This window comes from Cucumis melo, chromosome 8, assembly GCF_025177605.1.
Source record: "Cucumis melo cultivar AY chromosome 8, USDA_Cmelo_AY_1.0, whole genome shotgun sequence".
In the NCBI taxonomy this organism is placed as follows: Eukaryota; Viridiplantae; Streptophyta; class Magnoliopsida; order Cucurbitales; family Cucurbitaceae; genus Cucumis; species Cucumis melo.
In genome coordinates this window covers 3,706,134-3,732,079 of record NC_066864.1, presented here as the reverse complement: position 1 = coordinate 3,732,079, position 25,946 = coordinate 3,706,134, and the positions used below count along the sequence as shown (strand labels likewise).

Here is a 25,946-nt window from a genome sequence, read left to right as displayed (position 1 = left end):
TTAGGTACATATATATTTTCCTCTATTAATTCAACCCTTTTTGCCTTTCCATTTAATTTTACTTTCCTATTTACCTGCTGCCTGCTTCCATCCTTGGGACCAGAAGAAAAAAAAACAAAACAAAACAAAACAAAACTTTGGTTTCATTTATCTCTCTCTTAAATCTCATTACTTCTTTGTCATAACAGAAAAAAAAGTTAACAAAGCCTTTTAAATGCCTTTAATTTTGTACACTAAATCAATTCTTTCTCAAGTTTTTTATAATTTATTCTACTTTGATATCAGGTTAAATCAGTAACCAACTGTAATAATCTCTCTTGCCATTGATGAGTTGAAGTTGATTTAATTTTTTTTAGGTGTTTGGAAAGTAATTTAGGGTATGATATATATATGTGTGTGTATATATATATATATATAAAAGGAGTGGAGGAAGGGTAGAATAGTACATCTGTTGTATTGGATTAAAGCTGTTTATTGTTTACCTCAAATGAGGAAACTGGCTAGATTTCATTGTTGCATTCAAGTCAGAAAATTTTGAATTGACCTTTTTCCTTGCCTAAATATAAACATCTCCTCCTATTTCTTTTCTCTATGGTTTTTGGGCATCTAAACAGTCAGATTCCATTTCATTAACCCTATTTATCTTAAACCCTTTTCATCTTCTATATCTCTCTTTCCTCACAATTCTTTTATCACGTACTTCTTTTTTCTTTTTTTCAATTTTTGTAACTTGTAGCCAGAAAAATTAAAACTTAATAACAAGTTTGTTTTTTAAATAAAAAAAAAAATCATTTTAAAACACTGTTTTCTTTCTAAGATCACTAATTTTATGTGTTAATTAACAATGTGGTTGTTTAATCAGATATGGGAGGAGATACTCTTTATCTTGCAGCTCAGTGGAGTGCTCGATCAAATCCATTTTGTAATTATAATAATCCATAACTATACTAATATTCGGTCATTTAATTACAAATTATCAAATGATTTAAATGAAAATAAAGTTATTTTCAATTCAGGGGCATTTTAAAAAAAAAAATAGCAAAATATAAGTTCTTTTAATATCTTACTACTGTAAATTTGATCTAAAACATGCATATAAATTAATTGAAATAATAGGTTCATTTTAATCATTATAGCTAAATCATCACAATTATTTAAGATTAATTTATCAAACATCATATTATATTCTTTCTAAGGTTAAAACTCCATGTCATAGTTGATTTTTTAAAAAGACTATTACTTTGAAAGGTAAGGGTTTCATTTTTTTTTTTTTTTTTAAAAAGAAGTTACCAAACAATAATTATTTAATTCGTGGTTAAAAAGAACAGTCAAGTGTCTTAATCATTTTTCCTTGAAAAGGGTCAAAGAAAAAAAAAACTTAAAAGGAAGAGGACAAGAAAAATTAAACACAAAATTGTTTGTTGTCAATTGGCAAAGTCACAATTTTCTTAGCAAAAAAAATTAAAATAATAAGAAGAAGAAATAAACAAGTTTTCCCAAAGAAGGCAGTGGAAGTGAGAGGATGCATTACGAGTTTATAAATTTAGAAAGAAAAGCGTTTCATTTTCATACTAAGTGTTTGCCATTTTAGGTTATGGGCAATTTCCCCAGTCAATGTTTGATCTAATCCAATTTGTTTGATTCCTTAAATTTCCTTTCCCCCAAATTAGGAATGTTTTTGGATTCCCATCATTTTCAATTTTGGAAAAAAGATGCAAAATTTATGAGATTAGTGACTAATAATATTTTGGAAAAATTAAAAGGAAGAAGATAAGTTCAGGTTATTTGAAGAGGACAGTATAATTATTTAATTATGTGATTGACAATAATACATATCAACATGAAAATAAACTAATGATAAAAATGGAGTGTTTTTAACGTATTGTTTTCTGATTTTTCCTAACTTGAGATCTTATTTAGCAACTTTTACTTTCTCAACTTTCTCTTTTTAGAGACCACAAACAAATCATGAGACTTGTGACATACATTATGAAATGGAAACCATGTGGTGATTGGTGGCCATCAAACAACATCTGCTTTCACTTTTATTTTCTCTTCAATTTTAATTATTGCTATTACATTTATCTATTAGTAGATTATCAATTTATTACTAAAATGATTTCTGGAATTGATTATTTTAACTAATACGTACATTTCTTTTAAGTATTAACTTCTATCCACTTTGACGTACATACATGTATGAGAGAGACGTTCAATTTAACGTAATGTAACAAAAGCAAAAATCGACTTTTCACAAACGAAGTTTGTGTCCCAACCCCTTAGCGGAAAGAAAAGAAATAAAGTTAAAATTACAAATTTGAAGTCTGTTTTAGGATGGGCTTGGACATTTACTAAAACTCCATGAATCTACTAAATATACAATTGGAAGGTAAATACCCCATTTGATAAACACTCACTGTTTACTTTTAAAAATTAAGTTTCAGAACACTGTTATTATCTACTTTGATTAATATTTTCAAAAGAATTGTTGTTATTTTTAGAATCCCATCGGAAAACAAGTGTTTGTTATTTTAAAAAAATCTGTGAAACTCATAATTAAACATTTAAAAGGGAAAAAAAAAGATTGCAAAAATTTTAAAATCAGAAAACAAAGGTTGAGTCTTTGTGCCAAAATTATCTGATCTTTTAATTTTAAAAAGCAGATAAAACTAAAAAACTAAAAACCAAAATGGTTACCACATAGGGTCCTATTATTTTATTGAAGATCACATTCATATCTAATGGGCAATAACTTTTTAAACATGTTTATCAAAGATCTATTCTGATACACAATAAAAATTTTGAGAACATATTAAACACAAACCTCAAAAATTCAAAATTTGTAATTGAAAAGAAGAAGAAGAAGAAGAAGAGAAGTCACAGCTTGGACAAAGGGTTTTACAGTAACGAAAATAGTTGGGGATATACGTGAGAAGACGTCTACATAGTTCGTTCATTGTGAAATGCATTTATATATTATTGTGAATTAAACATAAACAAAGCAAAATACGAAATGACCACATCCAAAGAGAAAAGTAAAGGGGACGGTTTATTGGGTATGTCCTCGTGAGTTAGCAGAGTTAGTACAAACCCTTCACTCGATGAGGTTTGTCCTTGAAGAGGACCATCTACCATGTGCCCTCCCTCACAAAAATGTTTTGTCAATTAACATGTAGACATCCTTTTCCTTTGTGTGTAAACCTACCAACATTTATCACCTTCTTCACAATCCCATTATATTCTTCACAACTAATTTAATGCTTCATTGATCCGACATGATGTCATTGTAATGTCCTGCATATTTGCCAAGCATGCTACCTTTTCAAACATCGATATAGCTGTTGCTATCAACATTACTTTTAAATGAATCTACACTTTAGTTCAAACCGGACATTGTAATGTCCACTGCAGCTGTGTTTATAAGAGCAAGGAGTACAAACAAGATGTAGAAGTGAGGTCTCCTTAAAATGGCAAGATTGTCCACTGTGTTTTACATTCTTTAGAAATGAACCTTCAGCTCAACTGTTCTAAAAAATGGGAATGGAAAACCAAAGGATTTCTGTAGCTTCAGCAGTTCATGACTGACCTTGCTGACTAATCTTGGTTCAAAATTCTCCCCAGTTGAACAGACTCAACTCTTCCCATTCCTGGTAGTTTCGGAGATCAAGCTTTACAGGAGTCCCATAAACCTTGAAAGAATAAAAGGCAATACTTTTTCTTGGAGTCTCAGTAACCAAGAAACCAAGGGAGGGAACGGTATATGAATCATAGCTCAATACAATTTGACCAGAGCCACATAAATGATAATGCACCAGATAATTACAGGAATACTGCAGAATTCAAGTGCATTAAAAATAGATTTCGAATGCTAGTTTTCTAGCATAGTCTACGACAAGTCAAAGTATATACCTTTAGCTAAACCTCATCAATCTTTTCTTGTAATCATATTTTGCGTATACAGTGGGTGCGTGATTTCACTTGTTCTATTTTGCAATACTATTAACTGAAGATATTGATCTTAGGTTGACTGATTAACCATACTATAACTTCAATGTACTGTTGTTACGATTGCAACATTATCCCCAGGAGATGGGTGAATTTGAACTTTGGCAGGAAGCACAAGCTCCATTTTGTGAGCTACTGCTTCTATAATTATACTTCAAGTCAAGTTGGCTTCAGCAGATATCTAGGCTTGCATAGACGCAATGAGGAAGCCAACGTTTTTCATTTTCCCAATTACCACTGGCATATTCTAGTGGCAAAACCCACATCCAATCAATGATAGATTACACTATCATCTATCCCGAGCTTGAAGATTATACCAACATTTCGGTTATGCAAAAAAGACTCTTTAAAACATGACAAGAAGCCCTGCAGAGAAAATGGGGTAATCCATTATGGGAAAGTGAATAGAAGTAAACATAAAAACAAGAATTACAGTTCACAATATACAAGATCTAAATTGAATAGTTAGTGTTTTTCATTTTTATTAGTTTCGGCAATACTTGAGGTTTGTGATTGAAGCACATTTTATGCTGTCCAGTGGAAGAGATATAAGAAAATATTTGGAGATAAGTTTCATGATCACGAGTCAGGTTCAAGGTATTACTTGTTTATGAAACACCAACATCAAATCCACTAATGTCATCCCCCTTCACTAATTGTACTAGTTAATAATAAACATAATACTCTTAACTGTTCTTTTTTGTCATGTCTTTTCCCCCCTCTCCGAAAAGTTTCTTTGTTATGCTTTTCAATTTTACTCTCTATTTTCCAAATATAGTTGTATCCTACATCCAAAACAACGGTGATGACAGATAGAGAGGAAAAAACCTTCAAACATACAAAATTATTGGTAAATATCAATTACGAAACCCCTTTACAAAGGAAATCTGGACAAAGAGGTAGACTATTTTATGTCACTGACCAGTGATTCCGAACTCTCTATAAGCTGCAGCTAACATGCCTCCTGAAACAAAATAGAGCCATATCCTAAATATAAAGTTACTTAGAAACAAATGAGATAGAACATAAATCAATTAGATGGCTTCATACAGCCAGATGAAGATCAAATGCAAAGAGCTCCCAAGTCATGTGGCAATCCATCTGATCCGGTGGACACTTCAACTTTAGCAGGTCCACCTTTCTTGGCCGCTTTCCTTTCCTTTCTAGTCCTCTTAGAGTCGATAGTTTTATTCCTGTTACAAGAAAAGCTTCATATTACACATATGTTCTCATTTAAAAACCCGGAGTCCATGCCATCTCCATTGATGTATGTACAGGTGGGGAATCATACACTATATACTTGCCAGACGAACTGGCAGCAACTGATCCACAGCAAGCTTTATGTTTCTTTTTTGAGCCACATGGGCAGAGTCTATTCCTTGGGACCCTCTGAGATATGGGAAGGGGAGAAATATAAGCAGCTACGAACACTGTACTAAAAGCAAGAGGGTGGGGGCAGATAATATTCAGTGAAGAAAAATGGTTGCATTATGATCTAAAAGACCTTGTCATCCAATTGAAAACTGCTACAGTTAGAATGTTTAGTGTTTTGACTAGATGAATCAACTTCACCGTGCTTCTCTTCCATTCGCTCTTCCAATTGCTCATAAGCTTTTGTCTCATTGTTACCTGAAAATTGTAAGAAATATTGATGCACATTGAAGGAAAATTATGGAATCCAATGATAACAACATTGAGCTAAAGCATTGTCACGAGAAGAAGAATTTTTTTTCCGGCATTCTCTTCCCACGGAGGGAGTGGCAGGTGAAAGGACAAATGAGATGTAAATTTATCCAACTTCATTTATGTGATAGAAAAAACTCAAACTGCAGTTTTTTTTAAACCAAGACCTAACAGATACTGATTCAATCCACTTGAGAAACATAAGCAATAAGAGCATAAGAGAGCCTAACTCCTAACCAAGAATTAGTGCTAAATTATCAGGGAAGCTGGAAGCATTAATGCTATCTGCATTTCAAGTTTTTTGTCACAAGTTCCAAATTATTGGAGAATATATAACCACAGTTTCCTCAAAGTGCATATACTGTCCACTTGCTCAGGAGAAAAAAGCTCTTCCTCTACCACTTTTTATGCAGCATAGTGCAAAAAGCATTAGAATATCTCGAAAAGCTCAAGTTTAATATTCTCTGCTAAGTAGATTATTCTATAAAGGAAGAAAACTGAAGATCTGACATTACCAAAAGAACAATCTACATCACTCAAAGTTGATTCAGATGGCTCTTCGTGTTCTTCTGCTGCTTGTTCTGCTACCAGAAACTCGATTGCAGCATCAACATCACCATTGACTTGGACCAAAACCTGCCAAAATATGGAAAGCGCACCAGTTCTTAACTAAATTGTAAAACAATCAATTAGATGGACGTGGGAAACCAGCAATTAGCATGTTGTAATCACCTTTTCTACTTTTTTAGAATTTTGACAACCACTACCTGCCATAACTAATTTAACATTTCCAGGACTAGTAGCAGTTTCACCCCTCTTTTGAGAATTAGAGAGAACTTTTCTTTGAAGTGAGATCGGTGAAGGAACAGTGTCACCCTTCCAAAAAAAACAAGTAAATCCGCTATTAATATATTGTTTTTAATCTTTCAGTTAAGCTTCTATGGGAAATATTTATTGAAGGGAAAAAAGAAAAAGAGAAACTGACTTTGATTATGATTAACCTGGCTGGACCAGCGCACGTGTCTTCCTTCGACCGCACACTATTATAATGTTCCTCGTCATGATAGGATCTTGGCAAAATTTTCAACCAGAAGACAACCAATAAATCTTGCAACCCAAATCATTATAACTATTGGTAGATTTTAGAGCACTAACAACCAGATCCATTGTTATAAGAAGTATAGATAGTGTTGACGGGTCATACTTTCCCATACTATGACAACATATATAACATCAAAGATAAATGCAACCAACATCGATATGATAAGATAAAGAGGATTTCAGATTGATATTTTCGGATACCAGCATTAACATCAGTGTTCTTATGCTTGGATATGTTGCGATGATAAAAAGAACTAGAACCTTACAAACACCCATTTCCAAACTTTTCAGTCATGTTAACTCTCTTTCTTACTTATTTATTAACTAACAAAAAGTATTATTCGCATTTCAAGCTCATTTGGTAACAGCTGGTCCCAAGAACTACTGATTGTAAAATTTTGGTTATGTCAGAAACTGAATGATAGAACAACAAATTTACGATTGTCTTTTGTAATAGCAACTTCAAGGCATATATTTCCAAATATGATATATTTTAAGTTTACAATAAGAAGCTATTAGCGTTTATTTTAAGAACATCTCTAACCATCCACATAAATACAGCACCAAACCTATTGCACCTAATTAGCTCCATATTCAAAATTTCTTCACACCAATTCAATCAATTATAAGAAAATTTAATGGAAAAGGTACAATAAAACCCTCCAACACTTACAAGTGGACCATACGAGCTTCTCGATCCTCGAAATTTCGTATGTACCAACGAGGTGATGACATCTATACATTTACAAGCAACTCAGTAAAAAATGGTTTTTTCTTATAAGAAACAATGGTTCTGGCCAAGTAATATTATATAAAATGTCATGTCTATGTGGTAGCCACAATAAATCAAGAATTTTAGTTGAAGGGCAGCAGTGCGTAGTAATGTTGATTACAGTCCTAAATACACGTCTTGTTAAGTGTTAATCAATTTGTAGAAAATACAGGCAGACAGCAGAGAAAGAACCCTTCTGTTCTTACTACATAGCTAGCACTACATTGGTCATCAGACTTGCTCAAAGAATCGAACGTGGTGTTGGTTATTCAATTTGGACGACAACATGGTTAAGTTCAAGAAAGAATCATTGGACGCAAGGGTTTCTAGAGACTTCTCACCCTGTGAATGCATATGTTACAATGAGTAACAAGAGAAGCAGCCTGCAGTTCTAGATGCCCAGCCCAGGTACCATCCTTTTCCATGGAATCACAATATTCATCAAATGGGACATCATCCTCAATAAATGGCTCAAACATTTCACGGTTCTTCTGTTAATGACATTTTATAACTCATATTACTCATATTACAAAAAAGATACAGAGGGGAGAGAGATAGTAGACCATTCCAATGAAACAAGTGCAGATTTATATGAATTTAAGTGACATGAGGCAAATTGTAGCATAATTGGATGACAACATATAAAGGCAGGCCGAATAAAAAATTCATTTTTAATCTAGCCACATATTGCAATGAATAATGTATAAGGAATATTAACGTGTCATTGTTACTATAAGAATATTTTTTTTAAGAAAATGTCTACTAGGAACATTTTATACCCATCATAAGAAAGTATGGTTAAGTACAATGCCAGAGTTCATACGAGAAGCTAGTTCCTCATACATACCAAAATATATTGAACAACCATCTTCCGATACTTTCCATGTTCCTCTTGATCGCCATCTAACTGATCTGCAAGGGCCCTGCAACTTACCAATATATTTTAAATAAAATAAAAAGGAAAGTAAAAAATTTCTTGAAAACATGCGCATTAGACAAGTCAATTGATAAGCATACAAGCCATGTGCACAAAAATAAATGAATATCTCAAACGTTTAGAGCAATATGCATTATGCATTATACGTATGCATTGACAGAAGGAAGAGGTAGGCATGAAACCACCAAGAAAATATGACATCTACCCAACTGTATCAGGTAGTTACTAGCAATATTGGTTCTCAACAAGAACAAGATGCATTGATCTAATTATTCCTGACCTGAAAAAACAATTACCATCTGCAGTCACTTGAACGATTTGGAGGTTCAATAAGTCAAGCTGAGCACGAAACTGAGAAATATCAGGTGACTTTCCAGGCTTTTTGTTCTGCCAATCAAAACGGTTTTAATAAAACAACTAGTATTAGACGAAAGTATGACCATCTAGTTTAACATCAAACTCGAGAGATTAGAGGTTGTAATGTATACCTTATCAAAAAGAAAAAAAAAAACACAAACAAAACAAACTTTAACGTATAGGCAGAACATATTGATATACATTTTGGTGCACTGAAGCTTGCTTAGTTATTTCGTCAAGAATTGGATCTACCTGGAGAAATGGAATTTGCCAGTCTTAACTCTTAAGCCATCATCTAACGTTAAAAGAAATATTCTTCCCTTTAATTAACCCATGACTTCTTGCTATGCAACAATTTTTTGCCCAATTTTTTAGGGTTGCAACTGTGAACATTTAACCTTTTGAGAAGGTTGCTAGTGACTTAACTGTTACGCATGTTGACAAAACTTAAAATGTTACCATTAGAAAGACTGACAACAATCATTCTTGTAAAATTACCACAGTCCCTAAAAACTGTGGCCCATAAAACATGGTACATCTAATATTTTCCATGTATTCTCAAACTATCTCGCAAACTAACAAAACTCACATTAATATCAAATAAGATTAGATTGATTTAGCCGGATATTCGAATTCAAAAGACCCTGCTCTGATTCTACATTTTAGTATCACTGAACCCAAATGACAGGCTATGGTACATTTCTATACTTCTTAAAAGTGAAAATAAGTGTATAAGGGTGGACAATTATCTTCCTCGATATGAAGCGTTTTAGATAAAACCAAAAGTAAAATTACAAGGGCTTATGTCAATTGTCCTCGTAAAATTTGTATGAGAGTCATGATCTAAATCTGATTGTGAGTCACCCTCAGATTCTGAACAAGGAGAATTAATTATCATTGTTGACATTGTGGATAAATACCCAGATTGAAGAAAAAGTGCTCAAGTGGCAAGCAAGTATAAGTTTATAACTCAATCAACGCCGCACTGTTAGAGGAGTGGATTTTTTTCGAGGAGAGGAGATTAAGAATAAGACAAGTAGTTGAAAACAAAAACATTCTAGTATTCTACAATGTGATTCGTGGTTGTGCTCTATGGGGCCTTGATAAGAGGAAACTCTCCTAGGTGATGAAGAGTAGAAAAATGAGGAGAGACGCAAAGGTGGTACTTTATTCGATAGAAAGATTGTTAGGAGTGTATGTAAACAACAAAGTCTCCCTAGAGGTGTGATCAATTTCGTGCGTATATAGCTCAAGTGGACAAAACCTGAAAACCACACCAATTTGGAGATAGATGGATGCTCAATTATCCATATCATCACTGAGCTAAAACAATAAGAATTGACAATAATAAAACTGATATCTTGCAAAACTAAATAATCATACAGCTAGTTCAGAAAAATTGGGGCAAATCGAACCCCAATAATAAGTTGGGATGAAGCAGCATAAGCACATATTTGGACGCTAATTAATGAACCCATGTAAGCTTGCATTAGGATTAGAACCCGAAACAAGAAAATCCGGGTTCTCACAGAAACAAGCTTGCATTAGGAATAGAAAGCGTAGAGTTGAGAAAACGAGAGAAAGAAGGAATTACTTGTGGGTGTCGCTTGGAGTTGGACTTTTGGTGCTTGGTTTTAACCATTCCCACCAAATCCTGAACGACGCTTTCCCCGGATTAACGACTCCGCATTCGAAGGGGAGCAACCAGTGTGTGATGGATTCGGTGTGTGTTCCCTTCCAACAATTGTTCGTTATGGTTGCTGAGTTAGGCGGCGCTGTTCAAACGGAAATGCTCCGATCCCTCCTGTTTCTTTATTTTCTACCGTACCACAATCCGTAATACATTATTTATGCTATGATTTGATCTAGAGATGTTTTGTTACTATAAATCAAAGGTAAATTAAGAAAATAATATTAATAATACTACTAAATCATTACCTTTACAAAAAAATAAAATATTAGGGGCGGTTCGGGAAATCAATACTATTTTCCCGTATTTAAGTCGTTAATTTCATAACCAAATATTAAAAGAAAAAAAAAAAAAAAAAAAACGTTGTTTTGTATTTATTCATAGTAGATTCTTTTTAGGAAAGTTGAAATGGATTTAGAATTTGAATCTCAACCACAAACAAAGGTTCAAAATGAAGTTTATAATTAGGTTAGTTTAAAATGGATGGTTTTAGAGAGATATATCTTAGGTATTTCAAATCATTCAATAAATTATTTTATCCCTATATTTTACCATCACATGAAAAATATAAATAAAAAAAACATTGTTTCAATTTTCATCTATTTTCAATATCTTTTGTCTATAAATTCAATCATTCACCCACGTTTATCTCTCTTTAACCGGTTTTTTCTTTTTGTGAATATTCTTTTATAATTGGGTCATGCTTGCGAAATTAAATTTGACTAATTGAATACATTGAGTTAAATTTTGACCGAATAGAATTGTGAATTGCAGATAACTTTTTAGGGTTTATGAGTAAACAAAAAAAAATAATAATAATAATAATAATAATAATAAACTAATATATTAGAAATTAATAAAATTAAAAGGATAATCAAATCATAAATTCTAAATAAATAGTTTGTGGGTGAGAATATTGTGTTTATTTATTTATTTATTTATTTATTTAGAGGTGATTATCATGAAATTAAGAGAAAAGATTGAGATTTTGGTGAAAAATGAACGTTTGAAACTAACAAAACTAATAAAATCATTTAAATCAAAATAAATAAATAAAATTAGTGGTGGGTAATTTCGAGTTTAAGATCTAAAATATTTGAACTTTTAATAGTTAAAAGGAATCTTTGATTGGGTGATCAATTTTGTTTTTACGAATTAGTCATTATTTCGTAAATTTGAAAAATATTAGATTCTTACAAAGTTAATGAAATCTTCTTTTTGTTATGGTAATTTGAATTTTATATTTGGTATTTTCCAATTAAGGAGTTTTTGGTGTAATGAGAAATCTTTAGTCTTTTGATAGTAATTAATGGATCATTTTGAAAATCATTTTGCTACTTTTTAGTATTTTGCTATTTTTCAAATTAAAACTTTAGAATTTATTATGTTTTTCTCATCTCCCCTTGTATGATTTTTTCACCAAAATCAAATTTATTGACCAGCTAGTTATAGAATTTTATTGGTATCTAACGATTTTTTTTCATCTTAGTAAAACTAATTTTGCTTAAGCTGGTATATACTACAAGGTTGTTCATCAAAGTAAATCAAATTTTGCTACTTGTTAAACTGTCAACATGTGCTCAAAAAATCATTTTTCTACCAAATCGTTCTCATGGTAAATCCAACAACAAGGTAACAACTTTAATCAACATGCCAACTTTTATTAAAGTGTAAACTAAATTATTTTCATTTATCTCACGAAGCAAAATTTTATGAAAAATTACTAATTAAAAACCATTCAAAGACTAAAAGCATGTCATTGGTAAGTAAAAAGTTAGAGAATTTTAGGAAAACAAGTTAAACGAGCAAAGGTGAGGACGGGTTTTGATGAGATGATATGACAATTCAAAGTAATTCCATCTCTAACTACAAGGTGAGAAACTTCAAAATTCTTAGATCACTTATTAATTCTTTGGTTGACGTCTAAGTTCTAACGTCAGACCTTCTACAATATTTAATATAGCTTTTAAGAGGAACATCCAGCTTTGCAACCATAATAGATATCTGTCCACAAGCTCAATCATCCATTTATGTCAATTCAAATAATCACCTTATTTGCATCTTTCTTCGTAGAATTAAATTATTTATTAAAATGGAGAGAATTTGTTATTTTACTGCAAGCTAAACACAACTTTACTAACTTTTGGGAGCATTTGGCTAGAAGAGAGATGTCACGCCCTCTTTGAAATTATTCACAAGAGAACACCAACCTCCTCAATTAGTTCAATGACCTATTTTAGAATTAACAATATAAAACTAATATATTTTGCCACGTAATCTTAATTTAATTTATAAATAATGTCTCTGTCACATTTTCATTAGTCAACTGATGATTACTAACTCAATGACTATTTATAATTTTTGTTCCATCTCCAAAAATTAAAAGAACTTCTAAAACCAAATAAAATAGAGACTTATCTCAACCCTATTGAGTCATCCACGAAATGTGTGTGTGTGTGTGTTTTTTTTCTCTCTTTTGCAATATCTAAAATTATTTGTCAAAATTCTCATTTTAGCAAAATCATTTTCAAGGCATTGGTTGGAAAATAATAAATGAAACGTGGCAAGATGCGATTAGGGAAAAGGATATGGTGGTGTACCCTGCGGTCGGGTCCACAGAAGTATTAAAGTCTCAATCAAGTGACGTCATTTGATCATCGGATCAACGTCCAAAACACAAACCAGTCTCCTCAGTCTCATTAGTCTGTGATTTGGATGTGGACGTGTCCAGAGGATAGAATATTTGAATCCTAGAGATTTGCGTCTGACTGTTTGATCCCACGGCTCTTATTAATGCTCCAAGTCTCTAATCGTCATTATGCGATCTGATTGGTGGGCCTTCACTTTTTAGAAAATGGTATGTTCCCAATGCCTTAAGTTGCATGTCCCGGTGTCGTGTGATTGTTTCTTTGTTTTCTTTTCTAATGGGAAATATATACACATATAGTTTCATTTTATGAAATTTAAGTATAAATAGTAGGTTAGCAATTACTTTGTTTAAAATTTTTAGAATTTTAAATACAAAGCATGTTTAATTTTTTAAGTAAATAGAATTGAGAGAGCGTTTCATTTGCCTTTTCAATTCTCTTGTAATTTTGGTTATATCAATAAAATATGAATTTTAGCTTAATAAATTTTAATAATGATTTGTTGTCAAGGAAATGCATGTTTAATTTTGATGCCAGCAAATTGGAAAGGAGAAATTTGTAACAAATAAACTAAGGGAAAAAAAATACATCTAGAGAGCAATTCAGATAAACAAAAATTTCTCAATCTCACTCTTCTACCCCTTCAAATAAAACAAATTTTTTTTTCTGATTGGTATCACTATATTTAATCTCTTATCAATATAGGATTTTTCATTCTTTTTCATGTTTGTAAATGTTAAACCACACGAGTAAATTAGAATAATTTTTAACATAAATTCATTTATCACTTAATAACTTAAAAATTTGCTACTTATTAATGATTTAAGACGAGGAAACATCTAAATAATATTTAAAATCAAGACATGCAAATGAATATATATATATATATATATATATATATATATATATATATATATATATATATATATATATATATATATATATATATATATATATATATATATATGGTTGAATTTCTGTCTAAAAGTTACTCAAACTAATATATGGTTGGCAACATTTGCCAAGAAATCAACACAATAGTTAACTAGTGTCTAAGTTTAATACTAAGATATCATAGGGTCATCCTTCCAAAATAGTTTCAAATTCCTTACCAAATGATAGTTTACTAAATAATAAGTTGCATTTAGTATAGAATATATATAATTTTTCTAGTTAGGTGGAAGCCAAGTGACAATACTATTAGAATGTGGTGGACAAGTGTTTTACCTCAATTTAGAATAGAACAATCTAGATACTTAATTGAGGCCGTATAATTATTTAAGAACTACTAGCTTCCTCACATAGATATAAAATTAAAATGCTATAGTTAGTGATGAGTTGTCACACCCACATTTTACTATTTTAGTTGTAAATTGTGGTAGAGTGTATTGAGAGTATCCATTGAATTAGGGTCTATGGTAGTGATTATACCATACCCCACGGGGATGGGTCCGGATAAAGTGTTGTGGGGTTCAATTGTTTGTAAGTTTGAAGAAGGGTATAGCTAGAAATTAGAACAAGCATGGAAACAAATGTGTGTACGTGTCCTTGTCACAAAAACAAGAGACATGAAGGAAAAATTGGGAAATATTGGAATGACTTAAAAGAAACCTAAATTCATTGTATTTCTCTCCCATTTACAAAACTACATCTAATAGCTAAACCACCCCAATCGAACCCCCCTCACCCACACACCAGCTGTATTAATATAACCGACTCTAGACGCTTCTAATTATGTGTTCATTATAATGCTATATCAAATCACACCACCTAAGTTTTCAATAAATTTGTACACTTAATTTTGAGTTAACAATAGATAGATAGCATCATATTTAATGGATTTTTTTATTCTTGGTTAAGGATGATATTAAAAATTAAAATAAACCACAATCACGCGAGATCAAGCTAATAAGACTACGAGTATAAACCTGATGTTAGTTGACTAGACCTAATATGGCTCCAGTGTCTAGTTTTTGGGTGTGGTAGTATTATTGGACCAAACCATAATAGTTTTGATATGGTTCGGTTTGTAAAAGAGAAAGGAGAAATGTACTTTAGATATTATGTTGCTTAATAGTATAGGAGAAATGTACTTTAGATATTATTTTGCTTAATAGTATATATACCCCTTAATTTTTGTTACACTTTTAAATGATTTTACATCAAAAAAATTGAAAGGATTAAATGTCTAACCCTATATATGATACATGAATTATTCATTAGAAAATCCAATATGACATTTGGTTGAAAATAATAAATATGACAAGAAAAACGCAAATAAACTAAAAAGGACATAGTATTTATATATACATCGAGGATCTTACATTAACTAAATGTGAAGATGTCATAAACTGCTCTATTGTGTATTAATTGGATATAGAAGCAATAATGTTTATCTCAATACATTTTAGAAATGTTTAATGACACAAATAATGTCGTGATATATAGGGTACTCTGTTATGTAGTAGCCCTAGCCTCACTCCTTTTTATTGTTGAGTTCGTGCGGAACCTTCTGTGCTAGATCCCATGTTGTGTTTAGCTAGTTAATAATTTTGTATTTGATATCATAAATATAAATGTTTGTAAAAGAAAAAGTATGTGCACAAAAATCAAACAGAACTTTTGAAGAGAGAAAGAAAGAGACGTAAGTAGAGAAATGATATGAAATGTTAGGTGGATCATGGGTGGGGCTGTGGATATTGATAAAAATTGGAACGACAAATGGACGGGGTTTAGACCAAGGGTTTATTCAATTTGTTGTTGCAAATCAACTTACAACCCAATGGCTTTGTTTTGTTTGTTGTTGTTGTTGTTGTTGTTTTTTTTTTTTTTTTTTTTTTTAATTTAAGATTAAGAGATTTGTAAACATATAAATACTCAATAATTCCTTCTATTTAAAGATTGAACTAATTAACCAGAATATCTCTTTAATTTGTAACAAATATAATTAATTTAAAACATATAAACCTCAAAATATGTTGATGGTGGATGATTATTGTTTGACTCAAGACAAAATAGTATCATCCAACATTTCAAAATAGTTGTAAAGTAGTTAGCCATTTATAGGGTGCAGTAGAAAAAGTGCCTTAGTAATTAATTAGCAGTACCTCTACAAATACTATAATCTTACACACCCCTCTATAGATAATTTAAAATATTACATTTATTTATATTTTTCTCTTCCTATAATCATCTCTAAACCTTACTAATCAAATAATTTTAGTCACTGATCTAGGTATTTCTGTTATTTGATTGGTTTACGGCAGAAAATGTTTTCAATAGAATAAAAAAAAGAAGAAAAGAAAAAAACAAATTAATGTAGAAGCATACATTGTATAATAATACAAAAAGAAAAAAGAAAAGAGAATTGAGATTAAAAAAAGAAGAAGGTGGAATTATTGTCGCAATTTTAGACATTGTAAATGAGTAAAATGGGAAACAAAGATTATGGAGGAAAAATATAGAAAAAAAAAAAAGAAGAAGAAGAAGATGGAGTGTGATATAGTATAGTGCAGTGTGGAGGGGTTAATTAATAGTGAATTAAAGAAGAAAATAAGATGGTGGAGGTCACGTGTGGGAGTAGGAAGTGGAGGTGGCAGAAGCAGAGGTGGTCTGGGAAGATTAGAATAAATGAATTTTAGATTAGGATTAGTTTATAGATTAGGAGTATTAATTTGGTGTTAAGTATAATGAGGGTCCAATCATAATTCAGTTACTGACAAAATTCAGACCACGCTGCTCAAAAGCTCATCCTCCTACCTCCAACTCTCTCTCCCCCCCGCGTATACTACACCTTTATTTCTTCAATATACTCTCTCCAACACAATTGTCCTTCTTTGAGAAAACTTCTTTCATTCCATTTCTAATACTTATAATCGGGGTTATAATGATAAACTCCTATTACAACACATTTACATAAAAGCCTATCAACAAAAACACTCTCATCAAAGGACTACATGCTTGCAATCAAAGTTCATGAATGATAGAAAGAGATATCATGTGACCTAAGTAATGGTCCAAGTCTATCACTGTTTGATACAAACACCCATTTATCATGCACTTTCTATTTTATCATGTTTTCTTTTCATTACTAATATTTTATCATTCTTTTTCATTATATTTTGCTGATGAAATATATCAATAATATGAATCTAATATAGACTTCAATTGAAAGTATTTAGCATTTTATAGGAGCTGAATGCAAATTATATATGTTTATATCTATAAATTCTCTTACATTGTAATATACCCATTATTTTGGGTATGGTTTTATAGACGATTTGTAGGAGACGGAGAAAAAAAGCTGCCCACAAGTTCAGGACAGTAGCAGGGTAGCGCCGGGCATCGGAGTGGACGATATTCAATTAAGTTAAAATGGCGACTTAGACTGCTCCTCTGCTTCGCTTTCCATTCCTCTAATATGGACCATTCTATTCCCAACAACTGCGATCGAAATGCATGTACTTCTTCGACGTGGACTCTCCCCGCCGCCGCCACCGCCGTCTCTTCCTCTTCCCCTCCCGACGATATCTCTCTGTTTCTTCAACAGATTATGCGGCGTTCCTCTTCCTCTGCTCCTCACTTCTCTCTCCTCTCTCCCTCTCCCTCCATCTTCTCCGAGCTCACCTGCAACATTAGAGCCTTCACCCCCCCAACCCATAACATTCCCCCTCCATACGGACAGCTCAATGCAGTGCCGGATGAGATCTCTGCCGTCGATTCTTCAGAACAATTTGCAAATTCCCCGTCATCCGGAGTATTACATGATCCCTTGCGCCCTTGTCCCACATCCATTCCACCCAACGCATCTTCTACGTCGGTTGGAGCTAGTGATCATAACGAAAACGATGAATTTGACTGCGAAAGCGAGGTACCTACTTCATTCCACTTCTGGGTTCTGTTTTTTTTTTCCTTTTTTTTTTTGTCCCCTTTTGAGGATTTTGCTGGTGGCTATGAGAATGAAGATTTTCTTAAGCAGTCCTTGTGTTTGTGTAAATGCGTAGGAGGGTCTGGAGGCATTGGTTGAAGAGCTGCCTACAAAGCCCAATCCTCGCAGCTCTTCCAAGAGAAGCAGAGCCGCTGAAGTTCATAATTTGTCTGAAAAGGTAAATCTCTTTCCTTTTATTTTACTTTCCAAACGTTATTATCAATCATCGTTTTTTATTCTGATGATTTCCCGAGCAGAGAAGGAGGAGCAGAATTAATGAGAAAATGAAAGCTCTGCAAAATCTGATCCCCAATTCTAACAAGGTAACACACAATTCGAAATTTGGGTGTTGTTTGATTTTGATGTCATCCCTCTTTTTTAGTTTTGTTCTTCTGTTGCGTGCAAGTGCAACAGACTGACAAGGCCTCGATGCTAGACGAAGCAATTGAATACCTGAAGCAGCTTCAACTTCAAGTTCAGGTAGGTGCATGGGCGGCTGTCTTCTCTAGTTATTCATAAATAATTGCATTCTCGGAGTTCATTTCTGGTTTCATTCACATCAACCAGATGCTGTCGATGAGAAATGGCTTGAGTTTGCATCCTATGAACTCGCCTGGAAGTTTGCAATATCTCCAACTTTCCCACATGAGAATGGATTTTGGTGAAGAAAACAGGTCAATTTCTTCTGACCAAGATAGACCTAACCAGATCTTTCTCAGTTTGCCTGACCAAAAGACTGCCCCCATCCATCCTTTCATGTCAGACATTGGAAGAACTAATGCAGCTGAAACTCCATTTGATTTGGTCCCGCCCATCCAGGCTCACCTAGTCCCTTTTTACCTGAGTGAGTCCTCCAAGTCTAAGGTAAAACTTTACAGTAATATTCATTCATAGGTTGGTTGGTTTTGTTAGTACAAGGTTGAAGACTGAAACATAACCTATGTAGAAATCTATTTCAAGTCCCCCCTGAATAAAAACTAACAATGCTTGAAATATCCTTCCATGTTTCATTTGAAAGGAGGACTGCAGCAGGGATTTACTGCGAGATGATCACCAGGCGGTGAATGTGAATGTGAGCCAATCGGAGAGAACTCCCTTAGGTGCGTAATTTGATCTACCAACCTTCTACAATACTCCACTATTTCATGAGAATTGTTAAATTGCCGAAGCTGAAGCTTATGAGTTATATTAATTGTAAAAGCTCCTACTCTACTCTGATATCATATTAAATCACAACTAGATTCATGAAAAATCAACAAGATGGGATTGTCTTTTCACTTTCAAAATTGTTTGTTGCAGCGTCATGCCCCTATAACATACCAGAGACTCCTGATTTACAAGGATTACAGAATGGCGTCTCAGTGGAACCATGCATCATTGAAAGAAATCGGTCTGATGTGCTTCTAAATTACACCCCAGAGCACAGCCTCGTATACCCTTCCCCTTTTAATGGGTAAACGTACTTGAATTTAACTCCTTCCTTTTTCTTTCCCTGCCATTTTTTTTTACTTTTGGTTCACGTCTGTTTCCAGCATCAAACAAGAAGACCGACTGAAACAATAGAGCTGCAAGGATCATCAACATCGTTGACATTTTCTGTCACCCTCTATATTCTTATTCTCTTCAAATCATTCACTAGCATGGGGAAAAATTGTTGCTTTGAGCTGCCTAATTTCATTGTGGAGAGGATCTGCGCCGTTCTCTTGTACAAATCTGCATTCAAGTATACTCACAGATTTTTCTCCATCATTATTTTACCAGTTGAATCGTTTTTTCCTCCCACCTTTTGGGGCTTAGTTACGTTTCCTGTTTCTAATATTATATGTATTTGAGTTGGAATTCGGATTAGATACGATGGTTTTTGCATCTGTTTTGTTCAGATTCCCATTTACATTAAAACTATAAATTGTAGTTTCTTTGTTATGTATCAAAGTTGCGTGGTTTAAGAATATTACTAAGAAAATAACTTGTTGAACAAATTTTATTTTTTTTCAAAGATAAGCTACGCTGTATAAAGATTGTTCTTGTGATCATAATAAAAAAAAAAATTAAAAGTTGGGTTAGGATTGCAAAGCTCATATTGATTGACTCACATTGGTCAAAACAAAAGGGAAAAAACTAATCATGAATATTCAAGTGAGAGACTTTATGTTTAAAGTGGACAAGATGGTACCATTGCAATCGTTGTTGCATTTTGTTATATGTTAGTAGAAAAAATCACTCCGCCTATCTTTTTCAAAGAAATGTCTCATTTGTAAAATATGGACACAGAAATGGTCCAAATGGTATGACATTAGATAGAAGAAGAAAAACAGTAGCCTCAACTTATGAAAATATTGTATGGATTGGGGGAACCTGCATCCTTAGCTAGTGCAAAGCCAAAGCATTCTTGTAAGAACCAATGCCCCCTTTTCATTTTTTTTTTCAAAACATAAAATTGCCATATTATCTTGTCTTTCCCTTTACTGTTCTACCCATACTGATGCTCATGATTTGTTGAAAAAGTGCTTCTTCAACAATTATTCATCACAGCCCCTTTTTTGTGATAAAAAAAGAAAAGAGTAAAGACAACAACTGTTTAATCAACTTGTAAAGGAAGGGACACAATCTGTATATGAATCCACTTTTCTTCACTGATTTTCTATCCCCAAATAGAAAATACTTTTAACCCTCAGTCAAGAATAGAATAGAATTTCCCTTTGAATTGACATCTCTTGGATGGATTAAAGAATTTCGATTTTATAACAATTCAAAATAATTGAATTTTAAAAGAAAAAAAAAACTTTAATATTTGCAACACAAATATTTCAAAATGTAGTCTTTGGTCTATAGCATGGGCTTGTCGTAATTTTTAGAGGATTATTCCAAGTAGCAACTTTTTCCACAGGGCATGGACACATTCGTACTAAAAACGAATAATAGTTCACACTAGAAAAGAACCTCACAATTAAAATGCGTCTGTTTATCGTAGTGGATATAGGACATCAATTATCATCCTAAAGGTTATGGGTTTGATTTTCATCTCTACACTGCTAAACAAAAAAGTATGAACACATATTTAATAATAGATAACATGATTATTACTAACTCACTAAGATCGTAACTACAACAGGGATAATTAAAAGATTATCAGTATATTTTAGTTAATATTTTGTTTAGTTGATAGTTCAAATTAATTTGTGTTTAAATAATTGTTTTAAAATTAATCAGCTAACTGTCTAGTTTTATTATAAGAGTGTATATAGACAATTTAGAATTGTAATAGAAAACTTTTGAATATAGAGAAAATTGTTTTTTAGAGAGAGCTTTTAATCTGATTGAGATGAATTTTCTTTCTTTAGCGGTGAATTTAGCTTAATACTCTTTATTTGTCCATTAGAAAGAGCCCCAAGGAAGTATTTCAATTGCGTTTAAAGCACTATATCACATAGATTGGTAAGAAAATAAATAACAAATCATTAATCTACTAACAGAGGTAGATTGAAATATCCATGGTCAATCACACTAAGCCACAAACCTTTGTAGTTGCAAGTCAGTATACATGATGTTAATTAATATAATTCAGACCAAATGTTTCTTAAAAGCTTTAAAAGATGATTTAAATTGTCGTGGTTGGAATGTCAGTATATCATCCAGCAGAAAAAAGAATATCTTTAATGCAAAGTTTAAGTTAGTGAGTAAAAATAAATTTAATTATTTATCATTAAAACTTAGAAATAGAGGCAGATAAATTGGGTCCAACTTAACCGTTGCCCTTTGTATAATACTTCAAATGAAAATGTTATTTAGTATTTTGAAATAATGATTTAAAAGTTAAATATACAAGACGTATCTTTTTTAGAATATAAAGGATGTTTTATTTTTTAAATTTATAATATGATATTATTTTTCCTAATAATAATAAACTTTTTATCTCATAGATATAAGTAATACACTATTAATAACTAAGGTAAATTTAAGTTTAGGATGGTTTGATTTGGTTATAGAAGTCAAAATAAAATAAAAAGAAGCCTTAGAAAATTGTAAAGATATATTTGTTAAAATGTTATCCAATAGGATAATATAAAGAAAGATTGGTCAAAAACTCAAAATTTTGGATTGGGTGGGGAAAATCTGAAGGAAGTGGCCAGTGGGGTGGAGCAGTTGAGTAATAATGAGGTGAGAGTGATCTAAAGTTGGAAACTTTGTGAATCTTTTGTTTTACTATTTAGGGAAATTATATGGGGTTCGTTACTGTTGATAACAATGGAGAAAGAAATCAATATTTCTGGCGTGGAGGTTGAGGCTCAAAATGATGAATTATGAGTTTCATTTCTCACATGGTGACGGCAATGGCAATGGCAGCGCAGAGTTATTTGTAACGAAGATCTCTCTGTACCCGAGTTAATTGAGTGGGAAGGCCGAGCAAAAAAAACCAAATTGAGACTGTGATTTTATGGATTCCAAAAGGTCCCATCATGCCAGCTGCTTCTTACTCCCAATTCTCTCTCTCTTTCTTCCTTTACTCATCTTTCTCTTTCACTGCCTTCACCTCTGATGTGACCACCGACTATAAATTTATACTTTCCTTTCTTTTTCGTTTAGGGCGGATGTGTAGACGGAGCTTTCTCTTCCTTTCCTGCCGATAACCAACCAATCGGACGGATTGAATGAATGTCTGATCACAAATCAGGCTCAATGGCCGATCAGCTCTCCAAGCAGACCTCTATTTTTGGTCTACGCTTGTGGGTTGTTCTTGGGGTTTGTGTTGGAGCAGCTTTTGTGCTCTTCCTCTTTCTAATTTCTCTTTGGATTGCTTCAAAACGCTCTCGCAAGAAGATTTCTAACAGACCCACCATTCCAATCGTCTCTAAAGAAATCCAAGAGATCAGAATCGATCATCCCCTCCCTCAAAACCAAGAACATAATAAGCCCAGTAGGTCCCATTTTCAGGTCGACCCACTTCCGGAGCCGGAACCAATTCCGGGAATTGAGCGTCAAGCGTTGCTTTCGTTGCCTCAGGAGGAGGAGCGAGTGAATAGGATTCATATTGAGATCGGGAAGGATCATAGGATTTCGTTTCCTGAGCGCCTTGGTCGGTCTTCTTCCTCGCAGGGTAGTGGAGAGGGGCGATGTGGTGGTGATCAGTTGCCTATGGTGGTGCCTGAAGTTTCGCATTTGGGTTGGGGGCATTGGTACACTCTCAGAGAGCTCGAAGCCTCGACTAATGGGTTCTCCCCAGATAATGTAATTGGTGAGGGTGGGTATGGAATTGTTTACCATGGCATATTGGAGGATGGAACTCAGGTTGCTGTGAAGAATTTGCTAAATAATAGGTACTCTTTTTAGTTTTTTCAACATTTGTGCTCTAATTCTTCAACCGTAATTTCCTCTCCATTGTTTGTGGAGTGTGGATATTGCAATAAAGAATCATTTATTTTGTAGGGGACAAGCCGAGAAGGAGTTCAAAGTTGAAGTTGAAGCAATTGGACGAGTCAGACACAAGAGCTTAGTTAGATTGCTTGGATACTGTGCTGAAGGTGCTCATAGGTACTCTATTTTTTAATTTTCTTTTTAAATTTTTGGCCAAATTCTTTTGCTGCACTTTTTTCCAGCTTGTCTTTGGTTCTGTAGATGAGGTTTTAATCATCTACTTATTTGCTTGCATTTAATGTTTTATGTTGGTAATCGAATGTTGAGCGCTAAAATCTACATTTTCTTCTCTTTGTGATGTGATAGGATGCTTGTATATGAGTATATAAATAATGGAAACTTGGAACAATGGCTTCATGGGGATGTTGGATCTTTCAGCCCTCTTACCTGGGAGATTAGAATGAATATCATTCTTGGAACGGCTAAAGGGTATTGTCTAGCTCCAACTCAAGTGTAGAAGTTTAGTTTTCTCGATCCTCTTGACCCCGGGCTTCTTTACTTTCTTGTCATTAATGTATTTAACTTTCATACATAGGCTAGCTTACCTCCACGAGGGATTAGAACCAAAAGTTGTTCACCGGGATATCAAATCAAGCAATATCCTACTCGATAAGCAATGGAATTCCAAGGTTTCAGATTTTGGCCTTGCAAAGCTACTGTGCTCTGACAATAGTTATATTACAACCCGAGTTATGGGAACATTTGGGTACGTACACTAAAGGAGGTGTCTACATACATTCTTGTAGGTGTTTGATATATAAATATTGAGTTTGTAATGGGATTTATACACTTGTCCAGTTATGTTGCACCAGAATATGCGAGTACAGGAATGCTGAATGAAAGAAGTGATGTGTATAGTTTTGGAATACTTGTTATGGAAATAATATCAGGACGGAACCCTGTCGATTATAGTCGTCCTCCAGATGAGGTATGCTGAATACCTTGAGAGAATTCATTATTAAGTGTTAGATATACTATTCTTTAGATATATCCCTTTTCCATCTACTCGATTATGAGTTTGCAGAGGTTAAATTTCACAGGTGAACTTGATCGATTGGCTTAAGAGAATGGTTAGTAACCGTAATCCAGAGGGCGTATTGGATCCAAAGCTTGCTGAAAAGCCTACTACAAGAGCATTAAAGCGGGCTCTTCTTGTTGCATTACGCTGTGTGGACCCAAATGCTCAGAAACGGCCAAAAATGGGACATATTATTCATATGCTAGAAGCTGAAGATGCTAACTTTAAAGGGGTATGAAATAAAGTTTTCTTGAAGTTCATTTATTGTTTTATATATATCTTTGGATAGTTCTATTAATATTTAGAACATTAGGAGTTGCAGAATTCCAACACATGTAATGAATGGATCCAGCTACTTTCAGGTTCAGCTAATGAATGAACATAATATGCTGATGTGGCAAGTATTTAATTTGAGCAAAGCATCACTGATACACAAAAGAAATCTTAATCCCAAATGTAGTAGTCATTTAACTCACTTTTTCAGGCTAGTCATCATAAATACCACACATGGTTTTTCCATTTTCATCATAGGAGTTAATTGGTTCACGAGTATGCAACATTGAGACTGCAACTGGAAATAAGAAACAATATGCTTCTTTCTGGAATCACACTACCTTTAATTCCTTGAATGCTCCATATATTTTTTTCCAACCTCTCAAACTTTGTTTCATATTGATTACTAAACCAAGCATGAAATTTTATTTTAGGATCGTAAAGGTGGAAAAGACCCAGAGAATTCACATTCAAACAATGTCAATAATGGTTTAAACGAAAGGCAGGCGACAGAATTAGGTGGCAAAAATGTGGACGAACTCACTACTCGACAACGAGATATGTGAATAACATCAGCTCAAGTAGCAGTCAACTTTTCCAGCTTGGGATTCCCAACTACTACTTGCGACTATTACTCGGATCCTTCATTTAGAAGATGTCCTACTCGGCCACACCAATATCATTAACAATATGTATAGTTCATCATTTTTCCTGTCAATAGCTCTTCCATAGCCAGTCCTTATACCATTGAAGATAAAAAAAAAAGTCAATTCATCTCTGTCAATGCCCCTCCGAAGACGGTCTTCGTGGATGAGGTATTGTTATTTTCTTACATTATCTGCTCCATTCCTTCACTGTTCAACAGCATAATTTTGAAAATAATAGGAAAAGGTTCAACTAGAGCATCTATACCCCATTTATAAACATTGATTTCGATTTGTAGCTTAGAAAGTTGTATCCAGTTTGTCAACAGTGTATGCATACGATAATAGTTTCCTGATTGGGCCTAATAAATTTAGGGGGTCCCTTTTGTTTCATGTAAAATGAATTTTTTCTATCATTTTCTCCGAGGAAAGGGTAGCAATGCTCAAACTTGATGCCACTTGACAGCTATTATGTAGTC

General features: G+C 33.2%; 3 protein-coding genes across 11 annotated transcripts; 2 read left to right on the top strand and 1 right to left on the bottom strand.

The window, feature by feature from the left end:
- Window positions 1-3,319: 3,319 nt before the first annotated feature.
- Window positions 3,320-10,719, bottom strand: LOC103484787 (OVARIAN TUMOR DOMAIN-containing deubiquitinating enzyme 7). 7 transcript variants are annotated; one of them, XR_001762050.2, is made up of 14 exons: window positions 10,450-10,718; window positions 8,779-8,885; window positions 8,409-8,484; window positions 7,903-8,052; window positions 7,463-7,524; window positions 6,674-6,758; window positions 6,421-6,564; window positions 6,204-6,324; window positions 5,510-5,634; window positions 5,310-5,394; window positions 5,056-5,198; window positions 4,928-4,969; window positions 4,697-4,790; window positions 3,320-4,371 (listed from the first exon to the last, which is right to left on the bottom strand). XR_001762050.2 is itself a non-coding variant. In XM_017043864.2 (13 exons), exons 1-12 carry the CDS (start codon window positions 10,495-10,497, stop codon window positions 4,958-4,960), a joined length of 1,155 nt encoding a protein of 384 aa, XP_016899353.1. In that variant the 5' UTR covers window positions 10,498-10,719; the 3' UTR covers window positions 3,320-4,371; window positions 4,928-4,957. The 7 variants fall into 7 exon arrangements, 6 of the variants coding, with proteins under 6 accessions (XP_016899353.1, XP_008440301.1, XP_008440302.1 ...); XM_017043864.2 differs by lacking the exon at window positions 4,697-4,790 and having other exon boundaries at window positions 7,903-8,049; window positions 10,450-10,719; XM_008442079.3 differs by lacking the exon at window positions 4,697-4,790 and having other exon boundaries at window positions 10,450-10,717.
- Window positions 10,720-17,033: 6,314 nt separating this feature from the next.
- On the top strand, window positions 17,034-20,083 carry LOC103484786 (transcription factor SPATULA). 2 transcript variants are annotated; one of them, XM_008442074.3, is made up of 9 exons: window positions 17,034-17,201; window positions 17,469-18,063; window positions 18,197-18,298; window positions 18,378-18,443; window positions 18,535-18,600; window positions 18,688-18,984; window positions 19,139-19,220; window positions 19,420-19,573; window positions 19,653-20,083. In XM_008442074.3, the coding sequence occupies exons 2-9, from the start codon at window positions 17,614-17,616 to the stop codon at window positions 19,681-19,683; spliced, it is 1,248 nt and encodes a 415-aa protein (XP_008440296.1). In that variant the 5' UTR covers window positions 17,034-17,201; window positions 17,469-17,613; the 3' UTR covers window positions 19,684-20,083. The 2 variants fall into 2 exon arrangements, with proteins under 2 accessions (XP_008440296.1, XP_016899207.1); XM_017043718.2 differs by lacking the exon at window positions 17,034-17,201 and having other exon boundaries at window positions 17,358-18,063.
- A 2,251-nt stretch (window positions 20,084-22,334) lies between these two features.
- On the top strand, window positions 22,335-25,867 carry LOC103484785 (probable serine/threonine-protein kinase At1g01540). Of its 2 annotated transcripts, XM_008442073.3 has the most exons (8): window positions 22,335-22,569; window positions 22,705-23,435; window positions 23,545-23,649; window positions 23,839-23,961; window positions 24,068-24,238; window positions 24,331-24,460; window positions 24,573-24,782; window positions 25,258-25,867. In XM_008442073.3, exons 2-8 carry the CDS (start codon window positions 22,774-22,776, stop codon window positions 25,387-25,389), a joined length of 1,533 nt encoding a protein of 510 aa, XP_008440295.1. In that variant the 5' UTR covers window positions 22,335-22,569; window positions 22,705-22,773; the 3' UTR covers window positions 25,390-25,867. The 2 variants fall into 2 exon arrangements, with proteins under 2 accessions (XP_008440295.1, XP_050944719.1); XM_051088762.1 differs by having other exon boundaries at window positions 22,354-23,435; window positions 24,557-25,324.
- Window positions 25,868-25,946: the final 79 nt, after the last annotated feature.

Bases quoted from the DNA above. Each gene is read 5' to 3' on its own strand.
- LOC103484786 (XM_008442074.3), top strand. From the start codon at position 17,614: ATGGACCATTCTATTCCCAACAACTGCGATCGAAATGCATGTACTTCT. The intron at 18,299-18,377 runs GTAAATCTCTTT...TTTCCCGAGCAG, and splicing joins TTCATAATTTGTCTGAAAAG to AGAAGGAGGAGCAGAATTAA. The intron at 18,985-19,138 runs GTAAAACTTTAC...TTCATTTGAAAG, and splicing joins GTGAGTCCTCCAAGTCTAAG to GAGGACTGCAGCAGGGATTT.
- LOC103484785 (XM_008442073.3), top strand. From the start codon at position 22,774: ATGTCTGATCACAAATCAGGCTCAATGGCCGATCAGCTCTCCAAGCAG. The intron at 23,650-23,838 runs GTACTCTATTTT...GTGATGTGATAG, and splicing joins TGTGCTGAAGGTGCTCATAG to GATGCTTGTATATGAGTATA. The intron at 24,783-25,257 runs GTATGAAATAAA...ATTTTATTTTAG, and splicing joins AAGATGCTAACTTTAAAGGG to GATCGTAAAGGTGGAAAAGA.
- LOC103484787 (XM_008442079.3), bottom strand. From the start codon at position 10,497: ATGGTTAAAACCAAGCACCAAAAGTCCAACTCCAAGCGACACCCACAA. The intron at 8,053-8,408 runs GTATGTATGAGG...TGTCATTAACAG, and splicing joins TGGTTGTTCAATATATTTTG to AAGAACCGTGAAATGTTTGA. The intron at 6,759-7,462 runs GTAAGTGTTGGA...AATTTTGCCAAG, and splicing joins GAAGCTCGTATGGTCCACTT to ATCCTATCATGACGAGGAAC.